General features: G+C 40.8%; 1 protein-coding gene across 1 annotated transcript; it reads left to right on the plus strand.

Moving 5' to 3' along the window:
• The first annotated feature begins 310 nt into the window (after nt 1-310).
• Nucleotides 311-27372, plus strand: brinp3a.1 (bone morphogenetic protein/retinoic acid inducible neural-specific 3a, tandem duplicate 1). Its single transcript, XM_030791643.1, has 7 exons — nt 311-540; nt 10009-10199; nt 11971-12155; nt 17297-17402; nt 17736-17972; nt 19393-19615; nt 26256-27372. The coding sequence occupies exons 1-7, from the start codon at nt 311-313 to the stop codon at nt 27370-27372; spliced, it is 2289 nt and encodes a 762-aa protein (XP_030647503.1).
• The last annotated feature ends 418 nt before the right edge of the window (nt 27373-27790 follow it).

A 27790-nucleotide genomic window follows, 5' to 3' on the forward strand; every position in this document is an offset into this window, starting at 1 on the left:
ATTAACAATTGAGATAGCAATAACAATTCCTTGATCAAACTATATTTTCATTTAAAATTATATTTAAAAAACTGTGCTGTATTTTTTTTAAATTTCAGTGGTAGTTCACTGGAGGAATAGATGTGATCTCTATGTATGTACTATACTGAAAACTACACACACACACACACACACACACACAACCACAACCACACGCATATCACTGCTCCCACAGCTGCCATCTGACCTCCCTCCCCTCTGTGCTTTGTCTGTTTGTCATTCCAGAGCGCAGGGGAAAGTTTGGGGAGAATGTCGAGTGCCCGGCTGAAGCATGGGGTGCTGGTGTTTAGCTTTTAGACCGGCGTATCTGATGCGTCTATGGGAGTGCGTAGCACTAAGCCTTCACTGCTGGATCCTTGCCTGCGCGGCGGGCTCCGGTGATGCCGCTGGGCCCCTCGGATGGCTCCTTTCAGACAAAGGGCCCTTTCACCAGTCGCAGGAATTCACAGATTTTGTGGAGCGCCACCAACAGGGCTTCACCACCAAGTATCGGATTTACAGGTGAGTAAAAAAGACCGCAGGGTTCTGTTTGGTCACGTTCTGTGAGGTTAGGTTCTGTGAGGTTATTGCTCTTTTAACACCAACAGGGTTATTAATGTCGTTGTGTTGTTATTACGAACAACTGTGAGAAATCTGTCATTAGTGCTATGAGAAATGTGTTCTTTCCATGGTCTGTTATTGTTAGAATAGGGTTCGAAAAGCTACTTTCAACTGTAACATTTGAGTTAATGTCATTAATGTGTTGCGGATCAAAGACAGGGGAGCTGTGAAAGTTTGAAGGCTTTTGTGATTAGCCAGGGCTCATAGCAGGTAAGAGTTGAGATGATTCGTGATGGAAAGTTGCCAGGAGAATTAGGTGCAGAGAACACCAACCCAGCCGCACCAGCTGAGCTGAGGCTGACTGACACGCTTGGTTGGCAGAGGTGCCCGGGCATGTTGGCCAGGCACAGATGGAGATGGCAACATTTGGATTAGTCAGCCTTCTCTCTCTCTCTCTCTCTCTCTCTCTCTCTGTCTCTCTCTCTCTCTCTCTGTCTCTCTTATGGCAGTGTGTGTCTGTGAAAGCTCTATTGGCCTTTTTGTACTGCACTAGTGACAAGGAGTCAAAACGAATGTTACTCTGGCTGTTTCCAAAGCCTGATCTCCCCCTGCTGGTGACACAGGGCATGGGCGCAGTGTTCTAGAGGGTGCATGTATGCGCGTGTGTGTGCGTGTGTGTGTGTGTGTTTGTATCTGTGTTGGTGTGTGTGGGGATATATATGTATGATGTGGATTTGTTTGTGGCTGTATGTGTGGATGTGTGTTTATAGGGGTTGGTGTGTGGGTGTGGGTGTGTGTGTGTGTGTGTGTGCATGCGCGTGCATGTAAGTGTGTATGTGTGTGTGTGTGAAATGAAGTACACATGCTTTTGTTTGGAATGCCAGGTGAGTTCTTTGTACCATGCAGGTTGACATTTCCATTTTCTCTGGCAGGGCCGTACTGTTGCATAGGTTAACATGAAATCACACAGAGAGAACCATGAAAGGCACAGGCGCTGTGGCATCATCTCTTGTCTCTCGACACTCCTTGGGGCTAGTGACTCTTGTATTTTCACATCATTATGAATCAAAGCAAGTCTTCCAAAGCCCTGGGAGATTTGAAGGAATGTTTGAATGCACACTCCTACATAAATATTCCCAGTATAGAAAGCGTAGACCTGTGAATCTAACATACCGTCTCTGAGATGTCATAGATGTATGGGAGATATCTAGAGATTAGAATGCTCTAAGCTTCTTTTGCCTTGTTCTCCATATTAAAGTCCCTTTTGAAGTAGATTGAGGAAGCTCTTTCCTGTGGCACAATGATTTCATTATGTGCTTTGCCTTGGTATGATTTTTAAGTGCTCTTAAAAAAAAAAGAAAAAACATCTTTCTGAAATATATAACAACCAGCAGCCCTTGTTGCCGAATGGAAAAAAAAAAGAAACTTTAAATGAACATATCTCAGTGAGTTTGTGCGTCTGTGCTCTCTACAGCCATCCTCACACAGAGGTCGCACAAAAGCGAAGGACGCTGCAGTACAATAAGAACGCCACCATGGTTTCCCATACCCGCAAGCCATGACAGGAATCTGCTAAAACACGCGGTTTATGCCTCCTGACAAGTGTGTGATAGGAGCGTTATACATTGGAGTGTGTGCATGTGCTTGGGTGTGTGTGTGTGTGTGCGTGTGTGTGTGTGTGTGGCACATCAGAATGTGTGTGGGGGGACTGACTGTAAGGCAAGGAGAAAGTGACACGGCTAAGAGGAGTACACTTCAGTGTGTGTGTACTTTCTCGATGCAAATAAGTCCTCTGTACTCAAAGCAGCCTTGCTTGTCAGGTTTAACCGACGTCGTTTAGAGACACTAAGGATGAACATTAATCCCCTTGCACAAAAACATCGTCTTTCGAGTGTAAAGCCTTTGCACACAAGCCTCTGAGACAACGAAAAAAGGTCTATGAGTGCAGCAGTCGTTCTTTGACACAGGTTGCTAACGTCACCGATATGAAAACCTGCAGGGTTTTCTCTGTTTTCATGTGAGAAAATGTGTGTTGCTCTATGTTTGGACGATGACAATAATAGTCCTGTAAATCAGTTCTGTCCCAATCGAGGGACGTGATAATTTCACATCAGGATAATTAGTTTGTTTTTTTGTTTTTTTTTAGCCTCCCCTCTGGTTCTGTGTGAGTCTCATGTGACATTAGACAGAACAAATGAAGAATGAATGTGTTATTAGGTTGGTCCATTAGTAGAGGATGTCATTACTATTCCAGTCAGTGGACTATACATCTGAGCACAGAGGAAATCAATTACCTCTCAAAGTTCACATCAGCAAATTAATACCTGACACTCCAGCGTCTACCGAATCAAATATTTATTACAGTATGCAGGCTGCGTAGTACTTTTTAAAAGAGACTTTGATAACAGACTTAATGAATAGCTTTGAGAATGCTCCTGAGTAGCTCAGCCCCGACAAGACGAGACTGCTCTTCCTGTCAAGTTAAGGTTTGAATTCATTTGTTTTTGTTTTGTCTTGTGTGTGTGTGTGTGTGTGTATTTTTTTTCAAAGTTGTAAGTTTCTGCATGTGTGGATCGGTCGTACACAGGGTCTGTCGTCTTACTAACAAACTCGGTGTTGGAAACATGTTGTGGACGGCTGAATTACCACCATATGGTACTCAGCAAAAACATCTAAGCCCGGTAGTTCTCATAGAATTCAGTGTTTTTTGAAAGAGCGAGAGAGAGAGGATTTTTTTCTTTATCTCTCCAAAACATATGTACATTATGTTTTCTTCCAAGTGAATTTGTTGAAGAACTCTAAAAGCCGTAGTGATTACAGATTCACAGGTGTTCTTTCTCTGCATATTTTACAAACGAAACAGCTAAGGTTGTACGGGAGACATTTGATCATCCGTGCCTGTTCTCACCTTACCTGTTTATCTGGAGATTGATTAATATGCTGTTTATCCAATTAATGTCATATATCACATTACGCGCCGCAGACAAAAAAGGCATTCTCTTTTTTTTTTTTATATATTTTAAGTTTGTCTTTTACCCTTGTTACATTCCTGCCGTACAAGATTGTAATAGTTTGCTTTGAAGACAGCCCTGCTTCATTGCATTACCTCAGTATCAAAGAAAACTCGTTTGAAGAATTTGATTTGTGCTATTTTAGACTGGACTAACTTGAAGCCGCAGTGAGTGTACATGCAGTTTGCTGGAAGTTGTTGACAGCTAGTTCAGGATTTAATGCTTTGAAGTACACTAATCAAAACAAAATCTCAGAGTTAATTTGAAACTGAAGGGCTTTGTTGTTTAGAAGGACCAGTGCTTAATCTCAGCTGGAATGCAGAAAGCTAATGTTGCATTGAATGAACAGTAAAGCTTTTTCAAATTTTTATAGGCCATTAGGCTTCTCAGAATAAAAAAAAAAAACAGACTGACCTTCGGGTGTATCTCCTTATTGATCTGACTTTAATTAAAGGTTTAATTGATCAAACTTTAAATTCTTGTCTTTGGAAACACTTCTGAGACAATTAAGTGGATTAAGACTTTCATATCCTAGCAAATGCATATGAAACTGTCATCCTGTCGAATGTGACAAACTATGAAGCACAGATTTGGAGACTTTAATTATTTATATTTCACAATAACTCCATCATCTCTGATGCATGAATTCATTTTTATTGATCATCACTTTCACAGAAAGGTAGAACAATGCTCTCTATGCGCACAACATCCCATATCACAATTTATGAGGTTTTGAAGTTTAATCTATTGATCTATTTTTAAGTTTAACATTATCTACTGAGGTCTGTGTCAATGTCTTTTTTTTGTGGGGGGGGGGGGGCTTTTTGTTTTTTAGTCCAGCCTTATTGAAAGAGAACCACTGAGAAACTCAGTTTGGCATAAGCGTAACAGGGAGAGAGGAGTGTGTTTTCAGATACCCAGGCTAATCGCCTCATTATTTATGTTTCCAGACATCACTGTCCCCCGAGCCCCCTTGTTCCTGCGTTCTGAAACATACTCAAGGACACAACTGTCACTAGTTGCTCTAGCGTTTTCCATGTCAGGGTTGTCCTCTGGGTTTGGTAAACCATGTGCCATAATTCTTCCATGAGGAATAAGTTGTCTGAGCGTATTGGTTGCAAATTTTACAGTGTTTATTACTGAGGGGCCTTGTCTTTCTTTTCTTTTTTTCTTTTTTTTTTCTTTTTTTTTCTTTTTTTTTTTTTTTTTTGATTGTTTTTCAAATTATGTCTTAAGTCACACAGAGCTGTATAATATTACAATAAGCTTAAATCTTTTTTAGATGAACAATTTAAAAAGGTAGGGTTTTTTTTTTTTCTTTTTTAATAATCTGCTCATAATATAATACAAAAGCCCAGTGTGTGATGTAATAACTTTTTGCCCCTAATTTCCTGGTTGTTACATTATAATGTGAGGCACAACTTTTTGATGAATAATGCAATATAGTTAAGACATGGTATGATACAATCTTGTTTTTTTTTTGCCAACTGATCAAATGTTCAGCTAATGAGAAGTGACAAATCAGACACCTGAAACCAGGACAGTGCAAGAGCTGAACTTCCACACGTCTGTTGAACATCCTCAGTTCATTTTAACTTTACGCCATCCTGCTGTACCATGGAGACAAAGAGCAGCCCAGCAGATGCTGCGAGAAGGTGTTAGCAAATGTTGTCATTTCCTGTGAGACCTCTCACTTGAGGGTCTGAACTTCTGCCCCACCCTCCGGGGAGATGCTGAAAGAGACGTACCATGAGCTCAGAAACCTGTATCTTTGCTGAATACAGCCAGAGGTTGACACCTTAGAACAGATCTGCAAAACGCTGACCCTTCCATTAGTCTGAGGAATAAGCACAAGCCAGGTCATGGACTGCCTGCTGTCAGTCTACTGAGACAGTGTCTAAATGTTCAATGGGCTGACCAAACATAGCAGCACCATCTGCTAACCCTCCAACCACAACACCCCACACCAGATCACGACCAGAGGGAATCCGAGGACACGTGTGTGGAAAAGATGTCTTTTGGGGCGGTTGTGATGGTGAAAAGGGTGTGCAGACAGGAAGATCAGGAGTGTTTTTATTGCCTGTAACCAGAGCACACATGACCCCAGGGCATCCTTTTTTCCAAACTCTCCCACTTCTGCCACGCCCCTCAGAATGGTTTAATGGCTGAGTAGAACCGTTACTATTCTGGTCCACCTCATCTACACCTCTCTGTTACTGTTGGCTGATTCTGTAAACGTCTTCATTCATGGGTGCCCCCACCCCCCACCCCACCCCCAGGCCTGAATGTAGACAGTAACAAAAAGGACAAAAAAAAAGGCTAAGCACTACTGTTGCAGGTATGTACTGCAACAACACACATTGTATTGTGAGTCTCTGGGTTTTTTTTTTGCACTCTGTGTTTTCTGCATACCCCAATTAACCTCAGACAAATCCCTCTGGCCCTCTCCCATCCCATCTCTGTCACAATAACATGCCATCATTTACATAGCTGCAGTCTAGAAGCACTTTCTAAACTTGTAATTTAAAAGTTTTGTTCTCATTGCAATTTTAACACCGAGCCACACACATCCAGAATTCATTTGAGAAATAAGTAACAACCGGGAACAACAATTTGCAGAATAGCAGTTGTAATTATGTGGTTTAAATTTTCAGGACGGCTGTTTCATAAGACAATGCACTTGCTTTGATGCAGCAAAGAAAATGGACATTACATGAAAAATCATTCACATAAAGTGTTTAAATAATAATAACAATATAAAAGACACTTTCCAATGAAAGTGGAAAGTTGTTCATTTAAAAAAGTAAGGAAAAAGAGTCACTTGAAGGAAAGAAGTAATGGGCTAATTTTTTCTATTGTGAAATGTTTTTTTTTTTTTTTTTCTTCTTTTTTTCGAAGAGACAAAAAAGTGGACAAAGCAGTAAAAATATCAATTTGCAACACTTTAAAAAGAGTGGACAATAATGTGAAGTAGAACCTTCATTCTTTTCATTTCCAAGTTTCACATTCCATTTGCATTTACAAGAACTGCTCATTTGATTTGGCAGTTGACTGAGATCTCTCATCCCATCCCATAATTATTCACCTCCTTCATGCTGTGAGCTCAAATGAGGCTCTTCACTCAAAACCCGATGTGTGTCTGGAGAAATGAGGAATGCACATTGTGATTGGTTTGACCGGCTAGCTTTTTTTTTTTTTAGTTTTTATGTTGCTGTGAAACGGGGCCTCTTTCTGTAGTTCACTGTCATCTATGCCTTGTGATCAAGATTTGTTAAAACATGCAGTTAACATTTGAAATGAAACATTCAGCAGTTCACTATGGACAGCAGTTCACTGTTTGTCAGCTACAACAATCCCACTTCATTCCCATAGGCTGCTCCTATACCCAGGAACAAGGCTGCACAACTCATTCATGTGGTCAAACCATTCTTTTGACTACGTTAAAATAGACAGATAAAAGATAAAAGCTCTGACAGAAGCGCAAACAGAGGTGTGAACGAGGGACGTCAGCACCACTTCCACACCGCCCACGGGCTAATGGAAAGGCTTTACCGGACACTGAAGTCTCTTCTCTGTGTGTGTTTGTGTCTTATGCCGCCCAGGACTGGAACAGGCATGCTCTTTTCCTGTTTGACTACAGAGAGGTATCCCAGGCATCAACTAGAATGAACTCTTGTGAGCTAAAGATGGAACCAGCTCAAACTTAGTGAGGCTGAGGTGAATTTAGAGACTGTAAAAAAAAAGAAAGAAAGAAAAAAGAAAAAAAAAAAAAACAGCGGTGTGATCTCGGTGCCAGGCATCATGCATTCAGCTCAGAATGGAGGGTTCTATTTTTATTCCCAACGTCTGTGAACAAAGTCCTAGTCAACTGGCAGGGACGATTCAAAGTGAAACAGCACTCTGCTCTGATAAACGATGACATCACCCATTCAGATACCTCGATATCTGGTGCCTGGTCTGTCCTGTGTCATCAGCTGAAAGGCTGAATAATAATTTAATTGTCAAATACGACACTCGAAATGCCCTTAAATCATTAAAACAGTGATACCAATGTATTAGTATACACTGTGTTTAGCATATGACATTGTTAATGAAAACAATGAACGAGCCCCTTAATACAGTAATGTAACTTATCAAAGCACATCCATCAAGTTATGACATTATGCACTGAATATTACATTGTCAATGGATTATAATGAGTTTTAACTACATCAGTAGTATATAATTACATTTTGCACAGTTGATGCATAATAAGGTGCCACATGAACTTTATATAGAGGACTTTTGATGGGAGATTTTGGTTGAATAGTGTTCTTGTCACTGTTTCTGCCCTTAATGAGGGAAATGTGATATTCTGTACAGTGTTCATTTCCAGCCTGTGCCTTGTGCACACATCAGGTCTTCATAAAGTTTTTACATTCAAAAGCATGGACTTGACATTACTCTTCTGAACTGTCATATCTAAAAATATCTACCACAATACCCATCACATTAAAGTGTAATTACATGACATGGCCTGTAATTACATTACATACAGTGTAACTGTATTACATGACACATGTCATGACATGTCGGGCTTATAATCAGATAATTAAAGATCATGAAGATGGTTGTGAAGAGACATTTTAGTAAATATGTGGTGTGCTATGACTTAAACATCACTGTCTCTGACAGGTAAAAGAAAAAGGACAATTAAAAATCAGCACATCCCATTCATTAGGTACCTCTGACCTCTCTCACTAAACACGCTGAACAGTGTGTCTGTGTGTGATGGGCTATGCTCCGGCAGTTGTGTGTGAGTGATGGTGTCAGTCTCCCTCCTGGCCTGGGTGTTTCTCTGGAGTGTGTTCTCACAGCTAACCTCATGTTCCTGCTTCTCTCAGTAGGAAAGACTGGCAGCCACTTCTTCAGGTTCCTCCCCTGCTGCCACCAATCCCTGTATGGGGCCAGCAGCTGGATTAGCCTCCAGCATCATCCATAACTGTCCGTCAGCTCTCTCTCTCTCTCTCTCTCTCTCTCTCTCTCTCTCTCTCTCTCTCTCTCTCTCTCTCTCTTTCTCTCTCTCCCTCTCTCAGATCTGATGTCTTTTTCTTAGCCATGTTCTTTTTCTGTGTCCTTTTCTGTTCCATGTCTCCTTCTGTCTTTCTACCCTTGTGTGCTCTCGCTCTCTCTCTCTCTCTCTCTCTCTCTCTCTCTCTCTCTCTCTCTGTATGCTCTGTCAGTGCCAGTAATCATTGTCCCTCGTTATGTAAATCTACTGACATGAAATAAAATATAATGAGTTGATTGTTCAGCAACTGTGTGTGTGTGCGTGTGCGTGTGTGTGTGCATGTGTGTACACGTGTGTGTGTGTGTGTGTGTGTGTGTGTGTGTGTGTGTGTGTGTGTATGTGGATTTTGCTAAGACGAATGGAAGAGCTGCATGTGGAAAGAAACAAGGCCCGACAGTCCTCACCTCTTTGGATGGGGCAGATGTGTGCTAGCTGTCAGTTGTCTGTCTGACCACACATGAACTATGTGTCCAAGTAAACAGCATTAGCAGATGTGCTAATAGTCAATTTATATGCACTCAGATGAAGCAGCATCCAGTAGCTACACATGACACTATTCCACACAGATGTTTATTTACTGAAGGAAGATTTGACCTGGTCAACTGAACGCCGCCCACACCATAAATGTCGCTTGAACACGGAGAGTCTGGTTGTTTGGTGTTTTGTTTGAATATTCTTATCTAGTGCTTTGAACAATTGTTGCAAAGTGCAGACTGGATCAAAGAAATTGGCCACTTGCTTGATGGATGATTCTCATCTCGGGAGGTGACGTGTGTCCCTGAGAGAGGGACAGACAGAGTGAGACCGGCCATTGTCTCTGATTACGCTCAGTCAAAGCTCTCTGAGAACCTAAAAGTCTAAAAAAAAACAAAAAACAACAGCAACCCGAGACTGCACTATTATGTATCAGCTGTAGGGGAGAGGACAACAGTTGTCTCAGAAACCCAGAGCAATTCCCTTAGCTGTGGCGAAAACCAGCGTGAAGCCCATGGTCTCAAAAGAAGGACAGAAAAAGAAAAAAAAAAAAAGAAAAATATGATTCAAATAGCATGAACAGAGGGGGTTACACGGTCGCTGCATTTCCAGCCCAGCGTGCTTTATCTGAATATTTGTCTCCTATCCGTGTGTGAGCATTGTTCCACTGTTTCATTTAGTCTAGGTATAGACAGACAATTTCCCAGGAGGTGCTAACCTATCTTTCGAGTATCTCCAGCATGTGGTGTAGTAGACCTTAGCTCTACGGGCCATGAAAAGCCATTTACAGATCTCGAACTTCTTGCCCTCCGCAGACAGACTGAAGGGCGCTTCCTAACGAACTGTGTTTACGTGTGTGTGTGTGTGTGTGTGTGTGTCATGTGACTTTTGCAGGGAGTTTGGACGCTGGAGAGTGAACAGTTTGGTTCTGGAGAGGCAGGAAAGTCATGGCTTGGCATTGCCCTTGGATCCGGAGTTTATGCAGACCATCAGACAGCTTGGCCGACGCCCAACCCTCAGCGCCATCACAGAAAACATCATTCGCAAATACGGCACACACTTTCTGCTCTCCGGAACACTGGGAGGTACAGAAACGGCCCTAATGCCTACTTGTACACAACACTACAGGGAAACACCTACTGTTAATGACTTGGATAAGACAGCCAATTTAATTCAGGGTTGGGCCAATGCACTGTTGTCTACAATGGTACACTCGGCAGTGTTGTGAATGATACTGAATGTATGTTTATGTGTTTTTTGTTAAAGCAGCTTTGTGAATCTTGATTCGCACTGGTTTTTGTGAATTCTAATTACTTCATGTTCCTACACATTCACTGGTCTCCTCTTTGGGCATTCAAAAATGATCTTATGTCTAAAATCTTGTATAGAGGTGGTTATGAGCGTTGGTGTTTATTTAACACATTTCTGTTAACAATCAGGCCTCTTGCAATAAAACGACCGCTCAAGAGAATCAGCCCTGAGAAGCTGTAAAGATGTACACTGCATATGTTCAGCTCTGGCACAATGTCATAAAAAGATTAAATGAGGTGTAGGCGTAATTTGATAGTTTAAACCCTATTGTTTCTGAAAGATGTGGTCTGATTTGTTGACAGTTTAAAATTACTGGGGTTTTTTTTTTTTTGTTTTTTTTTTGTTTTTTTTACTTCATCACGTATCAGACAAGAGCAGCAAATTTCCATTTAACCTGGTAACATGACTTTAACAACATCATTGCTATGTGTTATGCTATATTTTCTCTGCTTAAACACGTACCTCTGAAAAAAAGTCTGTCAAGTAACTAGTTGTCAAGCTGTCCCTCAGATGTGTCCAAAGACCTATCCAAACAACGGAGGTGAACAGAAGTTCACAGAGTAAAATGGCACAGAGGCACCCCAGCTTTGAGGGGGACTCTAAACTGAAATCAGAGTGAGAATAGAAGTTTTAAACACAGTGTTCGGCTGATTAAAATATTAGCTGAGTGAACAGATTGAATCAGTAGGTGGAAATATTATAACCTAGGCTCTGATTTAGACATGTTTAAAACTCAAAGCGGAACAGTTGCTCAGAATAGTTCCGAATTTTCAGAAATTTAAATAACTCAGAAAGTTTAACACTCGAGGGTTTCTCTGGGCAAAAACACAATTTTTACTGCAAACTTTCAAGATAGGAAATATATTGATTTATGGCTAGGGCTGGCAGTAGTCATGACTCTAGTACTTCAGGGATTATGAAAATATAATCTGCAAAACACTATAACTGATAGTATTTCACAAAGGAAAAAAAAATCTATCTACCACTGAGCCGTGTTCATTTCAGCTGCTCTCCACTCCTAGTTACTAGCCCTAATAATTTTACTGGTTACCAGCCCTAATAATTTTACTGGTTACCAGCCCTAATAATTTTACTAGTTACTAGCCCTAATAATTTTACTGGTTACTAGCCCTAATAATTTTACTGGTTACCAGCCCTAATAACTTTACTAGTTACCAGCCCTAATAATTTTACTGGTTACTAGCCCTAATAATTTTACTATTTACTAGCCCTAATAATTTTACTGGTTAGTAGCCCTAATAATTTTGCTAGTTACTATGCCTAATAATTTTACTACTTACTAGCCCTAATAATTTTACTAGTTACTAGCCCTAATAATTTTATTAGTTACCAGCCCTAATAATTTTACTACTTACTAGCCCTAATAATTTTATTAGTTACTACCCCTAATAAGTCTTTATGGTATTAATATACAGAGTTTACTCCCCTGTGTTTCACCTTCTCTTTTAAAGTCAAACTGTGTCATGCAGCACAGATGGCGTGTCTTTCTGTCTGAGTTCATTTGGCGGGTTTTGAATGTCACAGGTGAGGAAGCACTGACTATCTTTGTGGACAAGAGGAGGCTGAGCAAGACGACCGACGCGACTGACTCCAACGGCACGGCGGTGACTCTGGAGGCCCTGCACCAGTTGGCCGCCTCTTACTTCATCGACCGGGAGAGCACACTGCGCAAACTGCACCACCTCCAGATCGCCTCCAACGCCATTAAGGTAACCTGTCGACCTAGATGTGCGGAGACCGGGGACCTAGCCTGACTTTTCTCTCAGATTATTTTTAGAGCTTGTCAGTGCTGAGTGCAGTGTTCTTTTGTTTGGGGAATGTGGCTCTATCTCTGTGGAGGTTTAAAGAGAATATATGAGACATTTAATGTCTGTCAGGTTTATTAATTTGGTCTCCAGCTAATGATGACATTACTACTCTTTTAGACATCTCTGGACATGAGAGTAATTGTACAGTTTGGATTCTCAACACTCGTTCCAGTTTCTCTTGGCTGTTTTCTGCTAATGCTGAAAAACAAATATAAGAAAATTGCTCTAAATCAAAACAGCAGTGCAGATTTGCTGAGCAAGTGAACAGTGTAGGAAGAGGCACTATATGTCATTAAACATCTTCCTTCTTTCTGTCTTTCTTTCTGCCTTTCTTTCTTTCTTTCTTTCTTTCTTTCTTTTTGAGCTTTGCCTAAATTCATTAGTGTGTCATAATTACTGGAATCTAATGTTAACAAATCAAGTCACAACTACCACTCCCAGAAAGTTCATTCCTCCTCTTACAGCATGCAATGAATGTACAGCACTCATATGGACAGTGTCAGAATATTAGTGAGAGAAACTCTGGCGTGCATTTTCAGGCCATGGAAGAGATTTCTTATCTAACAAATTGGAGTATATTTTCTGCTGTTTTTGTGTTTTAATTACTTTGTTAAAAAGTTATCCTTAAAAAAGTCCTATTAAAAAGTTTATCCTTAGCTCAAAGTCTAGAGCAGTCCTTCAAGGCATTTTTTTCTTATTTCGTGATAAAATCATATATGTATATGATATTTGTTATATATATATATATATATATATATATATATATATATATATATATATATATTTGAGTAAGACGCAGAAAGACACAGTGCCTTTCTATGGTCAGCCTCAGCCAAAGAGGCTTAAAACCTTGTGATTGAGATGTAGGGCTGGAAGTCCTTGTAGTTGCGTTTATTTGTGAGGCAGTTCAGAAGACTGATGGAAAATATTCCCGGTATCAGAAGGAATTTAATTCAGGGCATGGATTTTTACCTCAGTGGGATGAAGATGGATAGGAACACGCACACACACACACACACATACACACACACACACACACGCGGAAATGCCCTCTCAAACCAGAGGACCATTCTCCCCTTTTAAATATATAGTAATGGGGTAAGGGTGGGGGGAGGGGGACAAGATGCTGAATGGAAAATAAGGAAGAAATGGTTCGCATAAATGAATGTGAGGGCGTCACTGAAATTATGCTCCGGTGTGACAAATCATATGCTCCATTTGGATAATTCCTTTGAAAGCTAGGTCCATTTGTCAGGCCTTTTGAACATAAGTACGGTGTCTGGGCTCTAATGAAAAAGAGACTCACGGGGAGCGCTTTCTATGCCGGTGGTAATAAATGGCTCTTTAACCTAACAGTGAGGCGAAACAGTAGCCAGGAAATAAATAAAAACGTGCCAGTTGATATCAATCACAGCTTTTAATTTTGATTTACCTGCCAGATGAATAGGAGTGGAGGCCCGTTACAATCCAGAGATTCTAACAAAATACATTAGAGCAGAAAATGGTCTAAAGGAGTGTGCATGTGTGCTGCAGGACTGGATTTAGGCTGAATCACTTGATCTGTCGTACTAGTCTCTCAGCCCTTCACGTTTTATAGAGGAGGCTCGTTTGTATACGCCGTAGAAAACAGGCTTCCTCTGATTAATGGCTTTGGGGAGGTTTGCATAAACAACAGCAGTTGGCTAAGGATGGCATCCTCCATGTTTGCCAATGAAAATTTTATCCAGAACAGATTTTGACTTGTTGTTTTTTAAATGCGCTCATATATTCTTAATGTCCCTCTTGACCCTCTCCACTGATACTTAGAGAACGACGGAAATTATGTGGCCAAAAATGTTCTGGAAGAAGTCTGTAGTGAGACCCAGTGGTCCGTGGGAAACTTCAGAGAAGTTATGAGGGAAATGGAGGCAGGCAGGCATCTTGCCACTGGTAGATCTTTAGCGGTTGTCTGGGTCATCAGCCAAGCATGTCGAGAGCTAGCTGTGAAGAACAAAAGCTTTGCCAACGCTCCTTTTCCAGTGAACTGAAGGAAGAGGCTCACGAATCATAACCAGGAAAGGAAAACAGAATTTATATGAAAAAAAAAAAGCTATTTCCTTGCCATAGCTAGCAGGAAACCCTCTGTTGTGCTTGTGAAGAGCATATTGCTGATTTGGTTAAATGGTTTCACAAGCCGTAGCTAGACGCATATTAACCAGCAACTTCCGTCTGTACAGAACCCTGCTGTTCCCAGTAAGGTCTCATTTTTCTATGGGGTAGAATTTAATCCTATTCTGATGCTTATTTCCTTTCTTCTCAAGATAAGCTTGACAGAGACGCATACTGGTATTTGATTATACGCTAACCCACAAAGAAAAAAAAAAATCTTTTTAGGGCTTTTCCTAAAAAACAGCTGCTGGAACCCCAAAGAGTCGTGGAATGAGCATAAACATATGCAAATATGGGTAAGCCTACTGATTCTTGCTCCGAGATGCAGGCACACTCATTCTCTGCAGTGTGATAAAAAAGGAGTGGCTTTTAAAACAAGCACTTATCTCTATGAAACATTAATAACATCCCAAACTTCTCAAACAAGCCCAGATAGAGGCTCTTAAGAATTTCTCTTATTATTCAAATATCCGCCAACAGGAGCTCATTCAGCAGTATTTTCCACATGTTGTGTGGGATTTATCTGCAGGTGCTGGGAACAAAAAACATCTTCTTTTCTCCTTCTCCTCAGTATGCTTGGAGTTTGGAAATGTGACAAAGGTTAAAAATAATGTGATTGATTTTGTTTATTTAGCTATTTTATCTCGCTCTTAAAGAAAGCTTCATCACGGACGTTTTACTGCAGCTGTCTGAAATGCCTTTTTACCTTCGTCCCTGATATTCTTTTTCATCAAGCACTGCAGTGAAACCAAACATCTTAGAGTCACCTCAGATCTGTCGTTGGCTATACGGGAGAGCCTCTAACTGACACGCAGAGACACTGTAAATCTGGAATATCAGAACGAGAGAAACCCGGACATGTCTACACTGGACAGCTTCTGTGTGACACACAGAGACACTGTAAAGCCGTGGATTATTCGAATGAGAGGAACCCACGTGAAATATGCTGACACGCTGACCCATTTCCGTTAATATAACCTATTAACCTAAACTGTTCCTCAGGACATTGTCTTCCGACCAATTACTGCTCTCATTAAACACAGATGTTGGAATTCCTAATGTAGTCAGCACCCTTTAATTACTTCATATAACGGAGTGTTAATATATTCAAACTATTTTCTCGGTCCTGATCACTTTGCCTCTGTCTCATAATAATCTTCAATGAATGCCAAACGGTTTATTTTCAAAGTTACTGTGCATTTTGCCACATAGCTATCGGTATGATTTTTCTAATATATTATTTTCCTAATAGAAAGGCCCAGCTTATCCACATGCTCTGCTCCAATGGGCCCTTTTTCCAGATGAGCTCATTCTTATGCATGGAAAAGCCGTCTCTCTATTTGCATTCAGTCAATTTTCCCTTTAAGTCGGACATCTGTCTCTGTTAGAAATGAATCTGCCGATGCCTGTAGAGACAGCTTGGATTTTAATTAATTGTGTGGACTCATCAATAGGAGGAAAGGAAAGATGCCAGCAGTGGGCCTGCTGAAGTCATGGTCTTTCTCTTTCGCTCTCTCACTCTTTTCCCTCGAATTCTAAAGTTAATTCAAGGCTTTGAATGAAAATTCAATATATTGTTTTCTCAATAATGGTTCTTTCCTCGCACGCATTAGTTACGTAACACCTAAAACAACACAGCGTTTTTCTAGTCTCTCTGTGGCTGCAACCAATGGGTGCAACCTTTTGGATCCTGAAGCACGCTAGTCTGCATGCTTAAGATACTGTGACATTTCTCCCCTCTTATTTCATCCTCCTCATAGCTCTCCCAGTCACCATAAAAGTAGATGTCAAAGAATTTCCCAGTACAAAGAAGAAAAGCTGCCCCTTTTTCTGCCCGCCTAAAATCCTGGGTCGCCATTAATCTACAGTGGCAATGTGGTTACTTTTATTTGCCCGCTGGGAAAATATTAAAAGAAGCTGGGATAGGGGAGAGAATAATTTGTAAGTGACAGAGAGGGGGTGATGTATGTGCCTACAGGCAGCCCGTTTGTCTTCCGACATGCCAGAGGTGCCTTTATATACAGCGGGCTTTAAATCACGCGTTTTGTCAAGCATGATTGAGTTGTGATTGTGAACTGCTTCACCGTGAGACTCAAAGCAGAGGAGGGATCCCGTGTTGATCTGCTATGTCAGCATAGAGTCGGCGATGCAGCCACAATGCTGTTGTGCAGTGAAGTCTGTGGAGTAAGAGTAGGAGGTATTATGTCAGAAAAACAAGGACATTCTTAGCTTTCCTTTTCTGTTTGAACTTTTACCACTTTGTCACTGCCTTGCCCCCCCCCCCCCCCCACCCCAAACTGGCAACAGCAGTTGTCACAAACCATTTTATATACATTCAGGACTTAAAATTAGAACGCCAAGCTCTTTTTACCACTGTAGAAACTCTTCTTAAATGCACTGTGCTTCTGTGATGCCTTGGTTGTTTTGAAATGCTAAGAGACACCATCCTGCTGCTCTTTGTCTCCAGCCTTCAGTCTGACCGTGTCATGTCTCAGAATAGCCGCGGATGTCGGAAGTCAGATGTATAACAAATGTCTTTTTGCTTATGAATGTCATCGCTGTGTTGGCCAAGCTATTCTGTGTCTTCCCTCCCGCTGCAGATAAACATACAATCTAGCAAAGATGCCTCTGGATTCTTCAACCTGAGCACTAATCAAATTTTCAGTTCTTTTTTTTTTTTTTTCAAACTCTCTGAAGACCTGTTTTGAGAGCGTGTCTGAAGCTATTATTTCAATCTTTCTTCCCTCACAAGCGCAGGGCAAATCTATTGTTAATCTTATTTTGCATGGCATTCAGCAGCTACTCCTACATATTTAATGACCTGAGTGGCATTCAGGCTATCAGCGTGTTATTTTTTGTTGTTGTCGTTGTTATTTTCCACACTCTCTCTTTAGGTGACCGAAACAAGGACAGGCCCGCTCGGATGCAGTAACTATGACAACCTCGATTCAGTCAGTTCTGTTCTGGTTCAGAGTCCGGAAAACAAGATTCATTTGCAAGGTAGAGCATCCATAATTGAACCCATCCCAGAGTGTCTGATGAAATTGTCACCATTTCATCTCCTTCTTTTCTTGGGAAATTAAAAGAGGCAGCAAGATGTCAAATCGAATTGTTCTCACCGCCGTTTCTCAACATTCTTTGGAAAAAGTTACTAAATAGGAAAACAGGCTGCTTAGAATAAGAATGCAAACATTTTGAAAGGTGCACGTACTTTAAGAGCTTGTGAAGAAGTCAGAGCCATAAGCAGGTTAGACGTCAGTAGGGTTGAACTCTGTTCTGTAATGATCGCGTCAGAAAGCATGCGTAACGAGATTACGTCTGTTGCGTTCCCAGGCCTACAGACGATCCTGCCGGAGTACCTGCGTGACCGCTTCGTTCAGGCCGCCCTTGCCTACGTCGGATGTCACTCGGAGGGTCGCTTCGTTTGCCGGGGCAATGACTGCTGGTGTCAGTGCAGTACGGACTTCCCTCAGTGTAACTGCCCACAGCAGGACCTGCAGGCCTTGGACGACAGCCTGAGAAACATCCGTGAGTCCTGGACCCAGGCCAATCAGGAGTTTGAGGATTCAGGTGCAGCTATGTTTCTAGTTCTCCCCCTAATACTTCCCTTTTACTATAGCTACTGCTGTTTCTACCACTAGTACGGCACTGCTGCCACTATTTCTAATTCTTTGTCTACCACTGTTGTTCTCACTACTATGTTACCACTCTTACTGCAACCATTAAACTACTACTAGGATTGCTACAAAAACCAGAGAGAAAAAGGCTGGTTTGCTATGGGGTAAATTGAACTTGGTGTATGGGTCAGCTGAGCCATTACTTGCAACAACAACAAAAAAATCAATTGCTTCCTTAGAAAATTTTCTGTCTTTTTTTTTTTTTTTTTTTTTTTCTTTTTTGGGGAAAACATAGTTCCTCATAGCTTCGTGGCTAGCCAGTTCCTCTTTAGAGAGATTTCTCAGAGGTTCAGATGTGTTGCCATCAAGTGTTATTTTGTTTACAAAATACCAGCGTGGCATTAAACTGTTATTGTTATCACCTTGTTACTGCTGATAACAGACAAGGAAATGGTGGGAAACGCTGTCTGTTAGGGGTGTGGAATCATTGTTGTGGTAGTAAAATAGCATTTTGAACTTGGCAGGGTTTCTGTCCCCACACTGGGCAGCCAGCCAACAGGAGGCAGGTTTATTCAGAGTGCAGTAGAGTGCCATGCTGTAATTCCCTCCACATTCAAGCAGACAGACAGACCTTATTTATTTATTTATTTATTTAATTAGTTAGTTAGTTTTTTATTTTGGTGTGGAAAATGTGAAAACGTCAGCCAATTGACAGCCAGTGCAGCGATTAAAGAATTATTATTCAATATCTGAAGCTAGTTTCCCATTCTGACTCTCTTGTTGTTGTGAGGAAAATTCCAACTTGTATTACCTGTAATTTAAAAATAGAAATCAACATACACAAAAGCTATATTTTGTGACTCCAAACAATAGACCTCTGAGAGCAATGAGAATGAGAATGAACATGTATACAGATTTATCATGACATGAATTCAGGGAGCCTTTTTTTTCTCAACAGAGCTATCAGTTTTTTATTTTTATTATTATTATTACTATTGATTTGATTGTAATGTAATTCTGGTTCAAACGTATTTAAATCACAGATAATGCTGGTATTGATTGTTTTGCTCTCAATGAAAAATTTTCTAACACAATTGGCAATGTAGTCCTTATTAGGTGCTACATGAATGGGCTTCCTGAAAAATCAGCTTATTTTATTTGAGAAGGCTGAGGTAGTTTTTTGAAACTGTTGTGCTGCCCTTCTTTGTTATCACTCTATCATCCACCCATCAGAGGATTGAGGTTAACAGTCCACCTGCTACCATCAAAGGGGATTCACTCTTGATTCATTTTATCATAGAAGGAACTGTTTTCTTTCAGCTTCACTGTGGTAACGTGTCGTTTGTGTGTCTATATATATTTTTTTATTGCAGAGGAGTTTCAGAACTTTGTAAGAAAGCTGCCCAATTTCTACAGCCTCAACACGACTACCGTCCAGTATTTCTGGAAGTTAGACCCAGGAGTCCACCAACGTTTTCAGCAGCTGAAGATCAGCACTGGACAGCTCCTCGGCAAAGCGCAGAGGATCGTCAGGAAGCTGTTTGCTCTCAGTAAGAGGTGTCGAACGCAGCCCAAAATAGCTGTGCCCAGAGAGAGGTAGGGATTTCATCTGGCCACAGTATCTTCTCCTGTATAAATGTCATCAGCTTGGGTTTTCCAGAACGTTCTGTGAAAAGCTGCTGCCATGTTTTTCCTGTGACTCATTTTCCAAACAGTGGAAGTAAATGATGTTAGCAGTGCACTGCAGACCATGAGCTCACTCACAGAAACATAAAGATTTCATCAGAAGTTGTCTTTACAAAGAATGACTTCCTGGATTTTTACCAACTTTTGTCGGCTGCTATTTTTATATCTTAAATGGCCCAGTTGTATATTGGCTTACAGTAGAGTACTAGAAACACCAAAATCCTCAACTGTTGCCACAGCTCTCACTGACACCATTACAGTGTCCCCAAATGATTTTATTAAATATTAATCCCACAAGCACGATGTGTGTGGATCTTGCCAAATATGGGGACACCTCAGAGGCTGTGATGTTGAGGATTACATTTCCTCTCCTCTTTACCAGCTTCCAAGTTGTTAGCAGTGTCTCCTGAGCTAATGATTAAAGAAATGCCTTTAAACACTTTGGTCTATAGACATGTGAGGGCGTTTGAGGGGAGATTAATTAAGTTACGTTTTGTGTCTTGGCCAAATTCCCAGACTCACTCTAGCCACAAAGCCATTACATCTCATCTGCCAAACCAACACGAGATAAAAAAAAAAAAAAAAAAGGAAAGAGAGAGACATTTCTCAAACCAACACAGAACATCAAAATGGTGTCTAACCCTGTAAGAGAGTAATACACTATGTTAAAACATGGGTGAACTACTGGATGGAGCTAAGCTTTTGGTTTAGTTAAAGCAAGGACAGGGTGCACCGTTGATCTCTGATGAAAGGTAAAGAACAGAGACAAGACTCAGTGCTGACATAGCCCTGGTGATCTTCCTTGTTGTTACGCCAAAGAAAGAGAGTTCCAGGCTCTGATAAGGTTAAAGGAAAGCTCAAGGCAAGATCAGCATGGCTTGGAGTATCAAGCTTATTAGCATTTGGGTGCAGATTCACCACAAGAACCTCCGTCAGTGGAATTTCTGTTTGTTCCGACACGACTAAAAGACAAAATGTATTCACTAGCACAACTAAAAGACAAGAGTCCCAGATAGAACTCTTATATGTGTATGTAAGTTTAGCAGCTCAACATGGAGACAAGCCTCATGGACTGAAAATCAAACAAAGAAAACTTAATGCCAATGAATTGTTGTTCTTTGATTTTCCTTGTTTTTTGTTGTTGGTCTATAACACATAATGAACAACACTCTTAATGTACTATGGAGATAGTATCACAGATTCTTTTATAGCCAACTATACACAGTTCGTTCCTGCCCATAGCTTTAAAATGTCATCTAATGAGCTAATTTCGTCATTAGAATTTATTAGCATTGTCTCAAATACAACAATGGTCACATGACCCAAAACTTATAGTTACTAGTTTATAACTAGTATATTACATACTCTGTACCTGAATGCAGTAAATTGTCGTAAAATGCATTACAGTCCAGTCTTTTATAAGATTTGTGGTTTGTGTTGTAAGTTAACTTAGAAAATAAAATCCACTATAGAATACAAGGACACTGGCTACTGTAAGGTTGTCTAAAATGAAGTTTACCTTGCTTTGAAGAAAAGAGAGAGAGGGAGAGAGAGAGAGAGAGAGAGAGAAATGGAAAAGAGAAAGAAAGAAATCAGCACTTCAAAGGCAAGCACAGATTGTCTGCATCAGGAACTGGCAGGTTTGACCAGCGGCCATTAAGCCCAGATACCTGAGCTTATCCTTTGAACAACTGTCTGCTGAAAAGCATAATGAAACGAATAATCAAGTCAGCCAGAATTTATTAACGAAATGCTCAGACTACAAATAGTCTGGTCTTTACAGAATGAATGAAAGCGGTAGAATGTTGTCATTGTTGTTATTGGGTTTTTTTTGTTTTGTTTTGTTTTGTTTTGTTTTGTTTTTTCCCCTAAATTGTTGGCTAAAATAATACAGAAATTAACACTGATTGTGAGCGAATAAATTCATGACTAATAGTAAGTGGGGTTCATTCCTTCCTGAGTCCGTTAATAAAACATTTTGAAGTCTTTTATTTTTTTTAATGATACGAACATCTCTTCTGATTTATGTTCTGCTGTGTTCTATTTTCCTGTCTTATTTTCCTAGTTGAATGTGAAATGTAAGGTGTCATTTTATACTGGGGGATTCTGTACATATTTTGAACAGAGGAGTAGGTGGGGCAGTTATAAAGAGGTAATATACCTGGCACTGTGCTGGGCATGGATTTCCCTCATACAATAGAGAAAATAACTCTGACCTGTCAAATGAAAAGAAAAAAGGAGAATTTGACACGTCACACCTTTTCTTTGGTTGGTTATTTGGCTCATTGGTTGGTTTAATTAATTGTGGATGTATTTAGTTAGTCAAGCAGATATCTAGTTAGTTAGGTAGTACTTTAGGAGCTAGCTGGATAGCTGCTAGTCAGGTAGTAAAATTTCATTCTTCTTTTTTTTTAAATATCATCAGTCTGTCAAACGTCCTTTTCCATGCAGATTTCAAAGCACTTTTTCATTTTCTCCCTGCTTTTCATTTCACCCTCTTTCTGTATGTATATGTTATAATACACACACACACGCATGAAGTTTACCTTCACTTGAAGAGGGAGGAAAAGAGAGAGATCATTCATATACTGATAAAGTTATTTTGTCACATGGTCATTATAGCTGAGAAATTGCGTACTTTTGAAAAATAAAAGTATAAATGCAGAGTATGAATGTAATACATCACACAAAGAGACACAAGTCGCCCCTATCCCACTCATGCACTGACCCCATGAGAAAGGATATAGAAAGAGTTCTTTTTTTTTTCATTTTTTCTCTCTTACATGGGTTTTGTCACAGTCAAGAGTATTACTGTTGATTTAAATGAGTTCCTTTCTCTCCCCCGGTACATACTACTTATTATTATTTTGCGGTGTCTTCAAAAGGCAATTCATAAAATATCAGTTTATTCCAAAGAAAATGAAAAGGAATGTGTTCCCGCATACTGAAATATACAGATACAGTCTCTCTCTCTCTCTCTCTCTCTCTCTCTCTCTCTCTCTCTCTCACACACACACACACACACGCAGAGCTCCGTCTTGGTGAAATGTGCTGACAGGCCGGAGTGATTTTCACCATTGCCACCCACCTGATTTTTCCGCGTCTCTCAGGCAACGTGTCTCTATGAATATTAACGTTTTCTGCTGCCAGTGCTCATGTCCTAAGTCAGGAGTACAGCAGTTTCCTTTTCCCTTTATAGAGCAGAAGTTCCATGCCAAACGAATAGGTATCTGCTAGGCCAGCATGATAGACAGCCCGAGACAATATTGAAATAGATGCTTGTGTGGGGGGGGGGGGGGGGCAAACTGATTAGCATACCCCAAGCCTAGCGATAGCTATAATGAGTTATTTATCTATAAGGCAAAGCATCAAAGGAACCAGATTCTGTTTTTCTCCCCAGGGTTAAGCCTAGGACTTTAAATCTCTATACATCCCCAAAAAACCTGAACTCATATGCATGTACATAGATATGTTTTATCTTTCTTTGTGTCCTAAAGGAGGTAACAGATAACATGCTATCCTAACTGTTTAGTCATGAAACTACATTTTTTACACTTCAAGGATGTGAAAAAATAAATAAGTAAATAAATAAATATTTTTGGATCTTTGGGGAGGGATGGGTTTTATAAGACGAACTTTATAAGAAAGCGCATTAATCATTGTCAACGCAAGACTTGTTCCAAAACATTTCAAAGTTGTTAGCATTGTGTTTTATTCCCTTTTAAAACTTTTTCTTTGGTTTTTTTTTTTCTTTCTTTTTCTTTTTCTTTTTTTTTTTTTTTTTTTTTTTGAGCAAGCCTTAAGGGAAGGGGGGGGCGGGGGTTTCAAAAGACACTCGGCTGTTATTGGGAACATTAGCTGCTAAGTGAATGATGGAGTCTGGGTCCATTTATCACTAGCCGAAAAGAGACGTTTTCCTGATAAGGAATATTTATGTGTATGGTCACAGTGATAGAAACATGAAGAGGATATCATGAAATTGTTCGGTGAGATATACTGTACAAAGCATAATATAATTGCAAGCGAATTGTACTCTCTAACTTTACAATATAGCCGTACTCATAATAGATACCACAGAACAGCAGGTGACCACCTGAGCACCAAACTGTCGGATCAAACAGACCAAAGAGATGGAGAAGGCCCAGCTCACTCTGCCCGTGTTTATATGCAGCATAAGTCGTTTAAATCATTTTAGTTCTTTTCTGTCGTTGTTAACATTATTTCGGTGCTAGTGTTCACTAAAGGCTGTTGGACCGTCATTCTGTTTTGTTCAAAACGCATTTTCAGCCACATCAGTGAGTTCATGTTGTTTAGCGACGACTGTTCTGACACACTGTTCCAACTTTACAGACACACTCTGCAGGTCCCATCTCTGGTTGAGTGAACTGCCGTGCAATTATCGCCAGCTAACGTTACACTAGACGAATAGTCATTATCGACACCTTACACATTTTGTGTCTGTGTGTGTGTGTGTGTGTGTGTGTGTCTGTGTGTGTGTGTGTGTGTGTGTGTGTGTGCCTGTGTGAAAACCTCCATGAATGGCAAAGCTACTCTCACAGTTACTGTGAGAGGTAAAATGAAAGATTTTGTATTTTGACCGCTAACTTCAGCTGATCTAACTAACAGTATCAGTAGTTTGTAAGACCAGAGGCAGGCACCTGTTTCCAGGCAGTAGATGCACGTCTTGGAACCTGACAGACTAAGGGTCAAACATAAGTTGACTTACTACCTGGTCTGCACATGATTTGTTAAATAAGTAATCTGAGGACATGTTTTAACACTAGATTTATAATAAATATAATATCCTAAAATCCTCAGTGATATGAGGAAAACATATCTGAGTAAGTAAGCCACTTGCAAGTCAGCAGCTTATTAAATTTCTATGTAGAAAGTGAGTTCTTGTGTCCATCTGGTTTTGTGTGGCTGAAACAGGATGAATTTAATATATTATTGATATAAAACCACACCGGCATAATCTAGAAACAGCCGTGGCATTGTTTGAGTGTCTAAGGATTTTTCAGCAAGGCAAATCACTTTAATTTCACAGCAACGCGGTTTGGATCCGAAAATATTGAATGCCAATTTAAAGCAGGTTGGTTTGGAAGATGGAAGTGGATAGACTGTGTGAAGGACACTGTGCTTCACCTGTACCATGGCAGTGGGGGAAAAAAAGCTAATTAACAATGAAGCAGCAAGAGCTGTCCGTGACCGTGTGTCTGACTGTGAGTCTATGAAAGAAGATTTTTCAAACTGGCAGGAAACTGTAGAAAAATTGACAGCATATAAAATCTGACTTCCATTTAGAAGATCTGGAAAAAAAAAAAGAAAAAAGAAAAATAGGAGCAGTGAAGAGCACACTAGTCAGTGCTCTGCTCTCAGACGTAATGGCAAAAGACCAGAGCGCTGCCTTGAACCGTTCAGATCAATCAAGCAGTGTGTCAGGTCAGTCCGGTTTTTAACCTGTGAAGGACGGCCTTGCAGAGGGTACAGGGTACTGTAATCCTAATGAGTAGTGTGCTTGTCAAAGTCTGTTATAGTAAATACATTCTGTTTTTTTTTTTTCCCCTACCCCACAATACTAGCTCTTAAGCTTTTTATATAATTCTTTTCTTTTATCCTTTAGCCAATGCCTTATACACTGATGTTTATTAGTCTAGGCTGCAGAGAAGATTGTCACTGTGCTGTATTTTATGATTTTAAACTACTTGTAACAAGTGTGAAATAATGTGTTTTTACAAGGTGACAGTGACTTTCTGAGATGATGACTGGTTAAAGCTGCAAATTATAAGCAGAGTACACTTTCCACTCTGCTGGAAAAAAACTTGTGTTTGTGTTTGTGTGTGTGTTGAGTATGCTAGGACATTTTGACAGTTTGTTCAGTTTTAATTCATTTTCAGAAAAATGCCAGGATCAGGTTGTGTTTCAAACCATCACGTACCAAAAACACTTCAAATAGAGCTGCCATGCTATGACATTGTGGAGCTAGACTATAGTACTGACTATGGGGGTATAGTCAGATCATTGCCTCAATGAGCTTCCTTTTGTCACCTGTACTGTTCTGCACTGAATTTGGCATTAAACACCCTTTTTTTGTGCACCTCCTGGATGTCTTTAAAAATGACATCATTTTTATACTCTGAACCCATGGGAATTTCGGTGCTCATAGCGCAAGACACCTTACAGTCCCAATAAGTGGAGTCACTTGTAAAACGTGCTGGATGTTTATGCTGTGTGTTGGTGCTGAGGTGCAAGAGAATTGCTGATGATGCACTGATTTCTTTCTCTGTAAATCCTCATTTTTTGCAGTTGTGTTGTCATGTTACATCACTTGCTCTTTTGAAGTTGTATGCATGTCATGTAGGATCACATCCAAATGCAATGTAAAATGAGACTGACTATGTTAGTTAATGCATGTGATCAGGTGATGTCGATCCTTAGATGGACAGAGATTATCTGGACATTTTCTTTACTTGGCCACTAATTGTCCAGTATCCATACAACTGGAACTAAGCTGAATTTTCTTTTTTTCTGTGTGTGTGTGTGTCCATAGGCCTCTCAGTTACTGGCTCAATTACATCCTCTCCAACATGTACTGTAGCGAGAGCAACCAGATTGGGTCTTATGTAGAGGAGACGCGAAGCTGCTCTTGTCCATACAAGCACCCGACATGCCAGGGCGTCATCCCTTGCGTGGTGGGTGATGGTCCATTCTGCGCCTCTTGTTCCTACGACAACCGCTCGCGCTGCGCCAGCTGCAACCCAGGCTACATGCTAAGCCAAGGAACCTGTAGGAACACCGTTCCCGATTCCACGGACAACTACATCGGCTTCGAGACGGATCTGCAGGACCTGGAGCTGCGGTACCTCCTCCAAAAACAGGATACTCGCATCGGGATCCACGCCATGTTCATCAGCAACGACGTGAGGCTAAACAACTGGTTCGACCCTTCCTGGAGGAAGAGGATGCTCCTCACACTGAAGAGCAACAAATACAAGTCCAACCATGTCCACATGCTCCTAGGGGTCTCCCTTCAGATCTGCCTTACCAAGAACAGCACCCTAGAGCCCCTGCTCTCTGTCTATATTAACCCATTCGGTGGTAGCCATTCAGAGAGCTGGATCATGCCGATAGACCAAAACAATTACCCCGACTGGGAAAGGACCAAGTTAGATATCCCTCTTGACTGTTATAACTGGACCCTGACACTGGGCAACAAATGGAAAACCTTTTTTGAGACTGTTCATATTTACCTGAGGAGTCGCGTCAAGGTTCCCTCAGGTCAGGGGAACGGCACCGTCTACTTTGAGCCTCTGGAGTACATGGATTCTTCTAGAAACCTGGGCTACATGAAGATTAACAGTATGCAGGTCTTTGGTTACAGTATGCACTTTGATCCCGAGGCGATCCAAGACTTGATCCTGCAGCTGGACTACCCGTACACTCAGGGCTCGCAGGATTCGGCCCTTCTGCAGCTGCTGGAGATCCGAGACCGGGTTAACCGTCTCTCCCCGCCCGGCCAGCAGCCGCTGGACTTCTTCTCTTGCCTGCTGCGGCACAGACTCAAACTCACCGCGGCAGACGTGGTGAGGATCCAGACCGCACTGCAGACCTTCAGTGCCAAGCAGCCAAATCCTATGGAGTATGAAACAACCAAATTGTGTAGTTAATAAGACACAAGAAAGAAAAAGGATGTATTAGCAGTTTGTGCCATTTACCGTAGAAGCCTGATAGCACTTTGGATCAATGCTGGACTGCCTTGGGAAAGAGGTTATTTTGTCAGTCTGCCAGATTTGACAGTGAAGGGGTTTTGATGTTAGTTGAGCTCTCAGTTACACAGTGGACAAGTCAATAATAAGTCCACCATGCCTTTTTCTTGTTAAAATAACAATCACACTTTCTGAAGCTTCTGGAGTCAAGTGTTGATCTCAAGTTTTGATTTTTCATGTCACCCTGCCTATAGCATAGGCATTCTAAATCTTACGGAGAATACCATGATCAGAAAGCAAACACTGTCTGGAAAATAGCTTCTAATTTTTAGTTGCATGGCATTTTGTTTATGTCATCTCTTTCTCTTTCTCTCTCTCT

Source organism: Chanos chanos, chromosome 14 (assembly GCF_902362185.1).
Source record: "Chanos chanos chromosome 14, fChaCha1.1, whole genome shotgun sequence".
NCBI classification, from domain to species: Eukaryota; Metazoa; Chordata; class Actinopteri; order Gonorynchiformes; family Chanidae; genus Chanos; species Chanos chanos.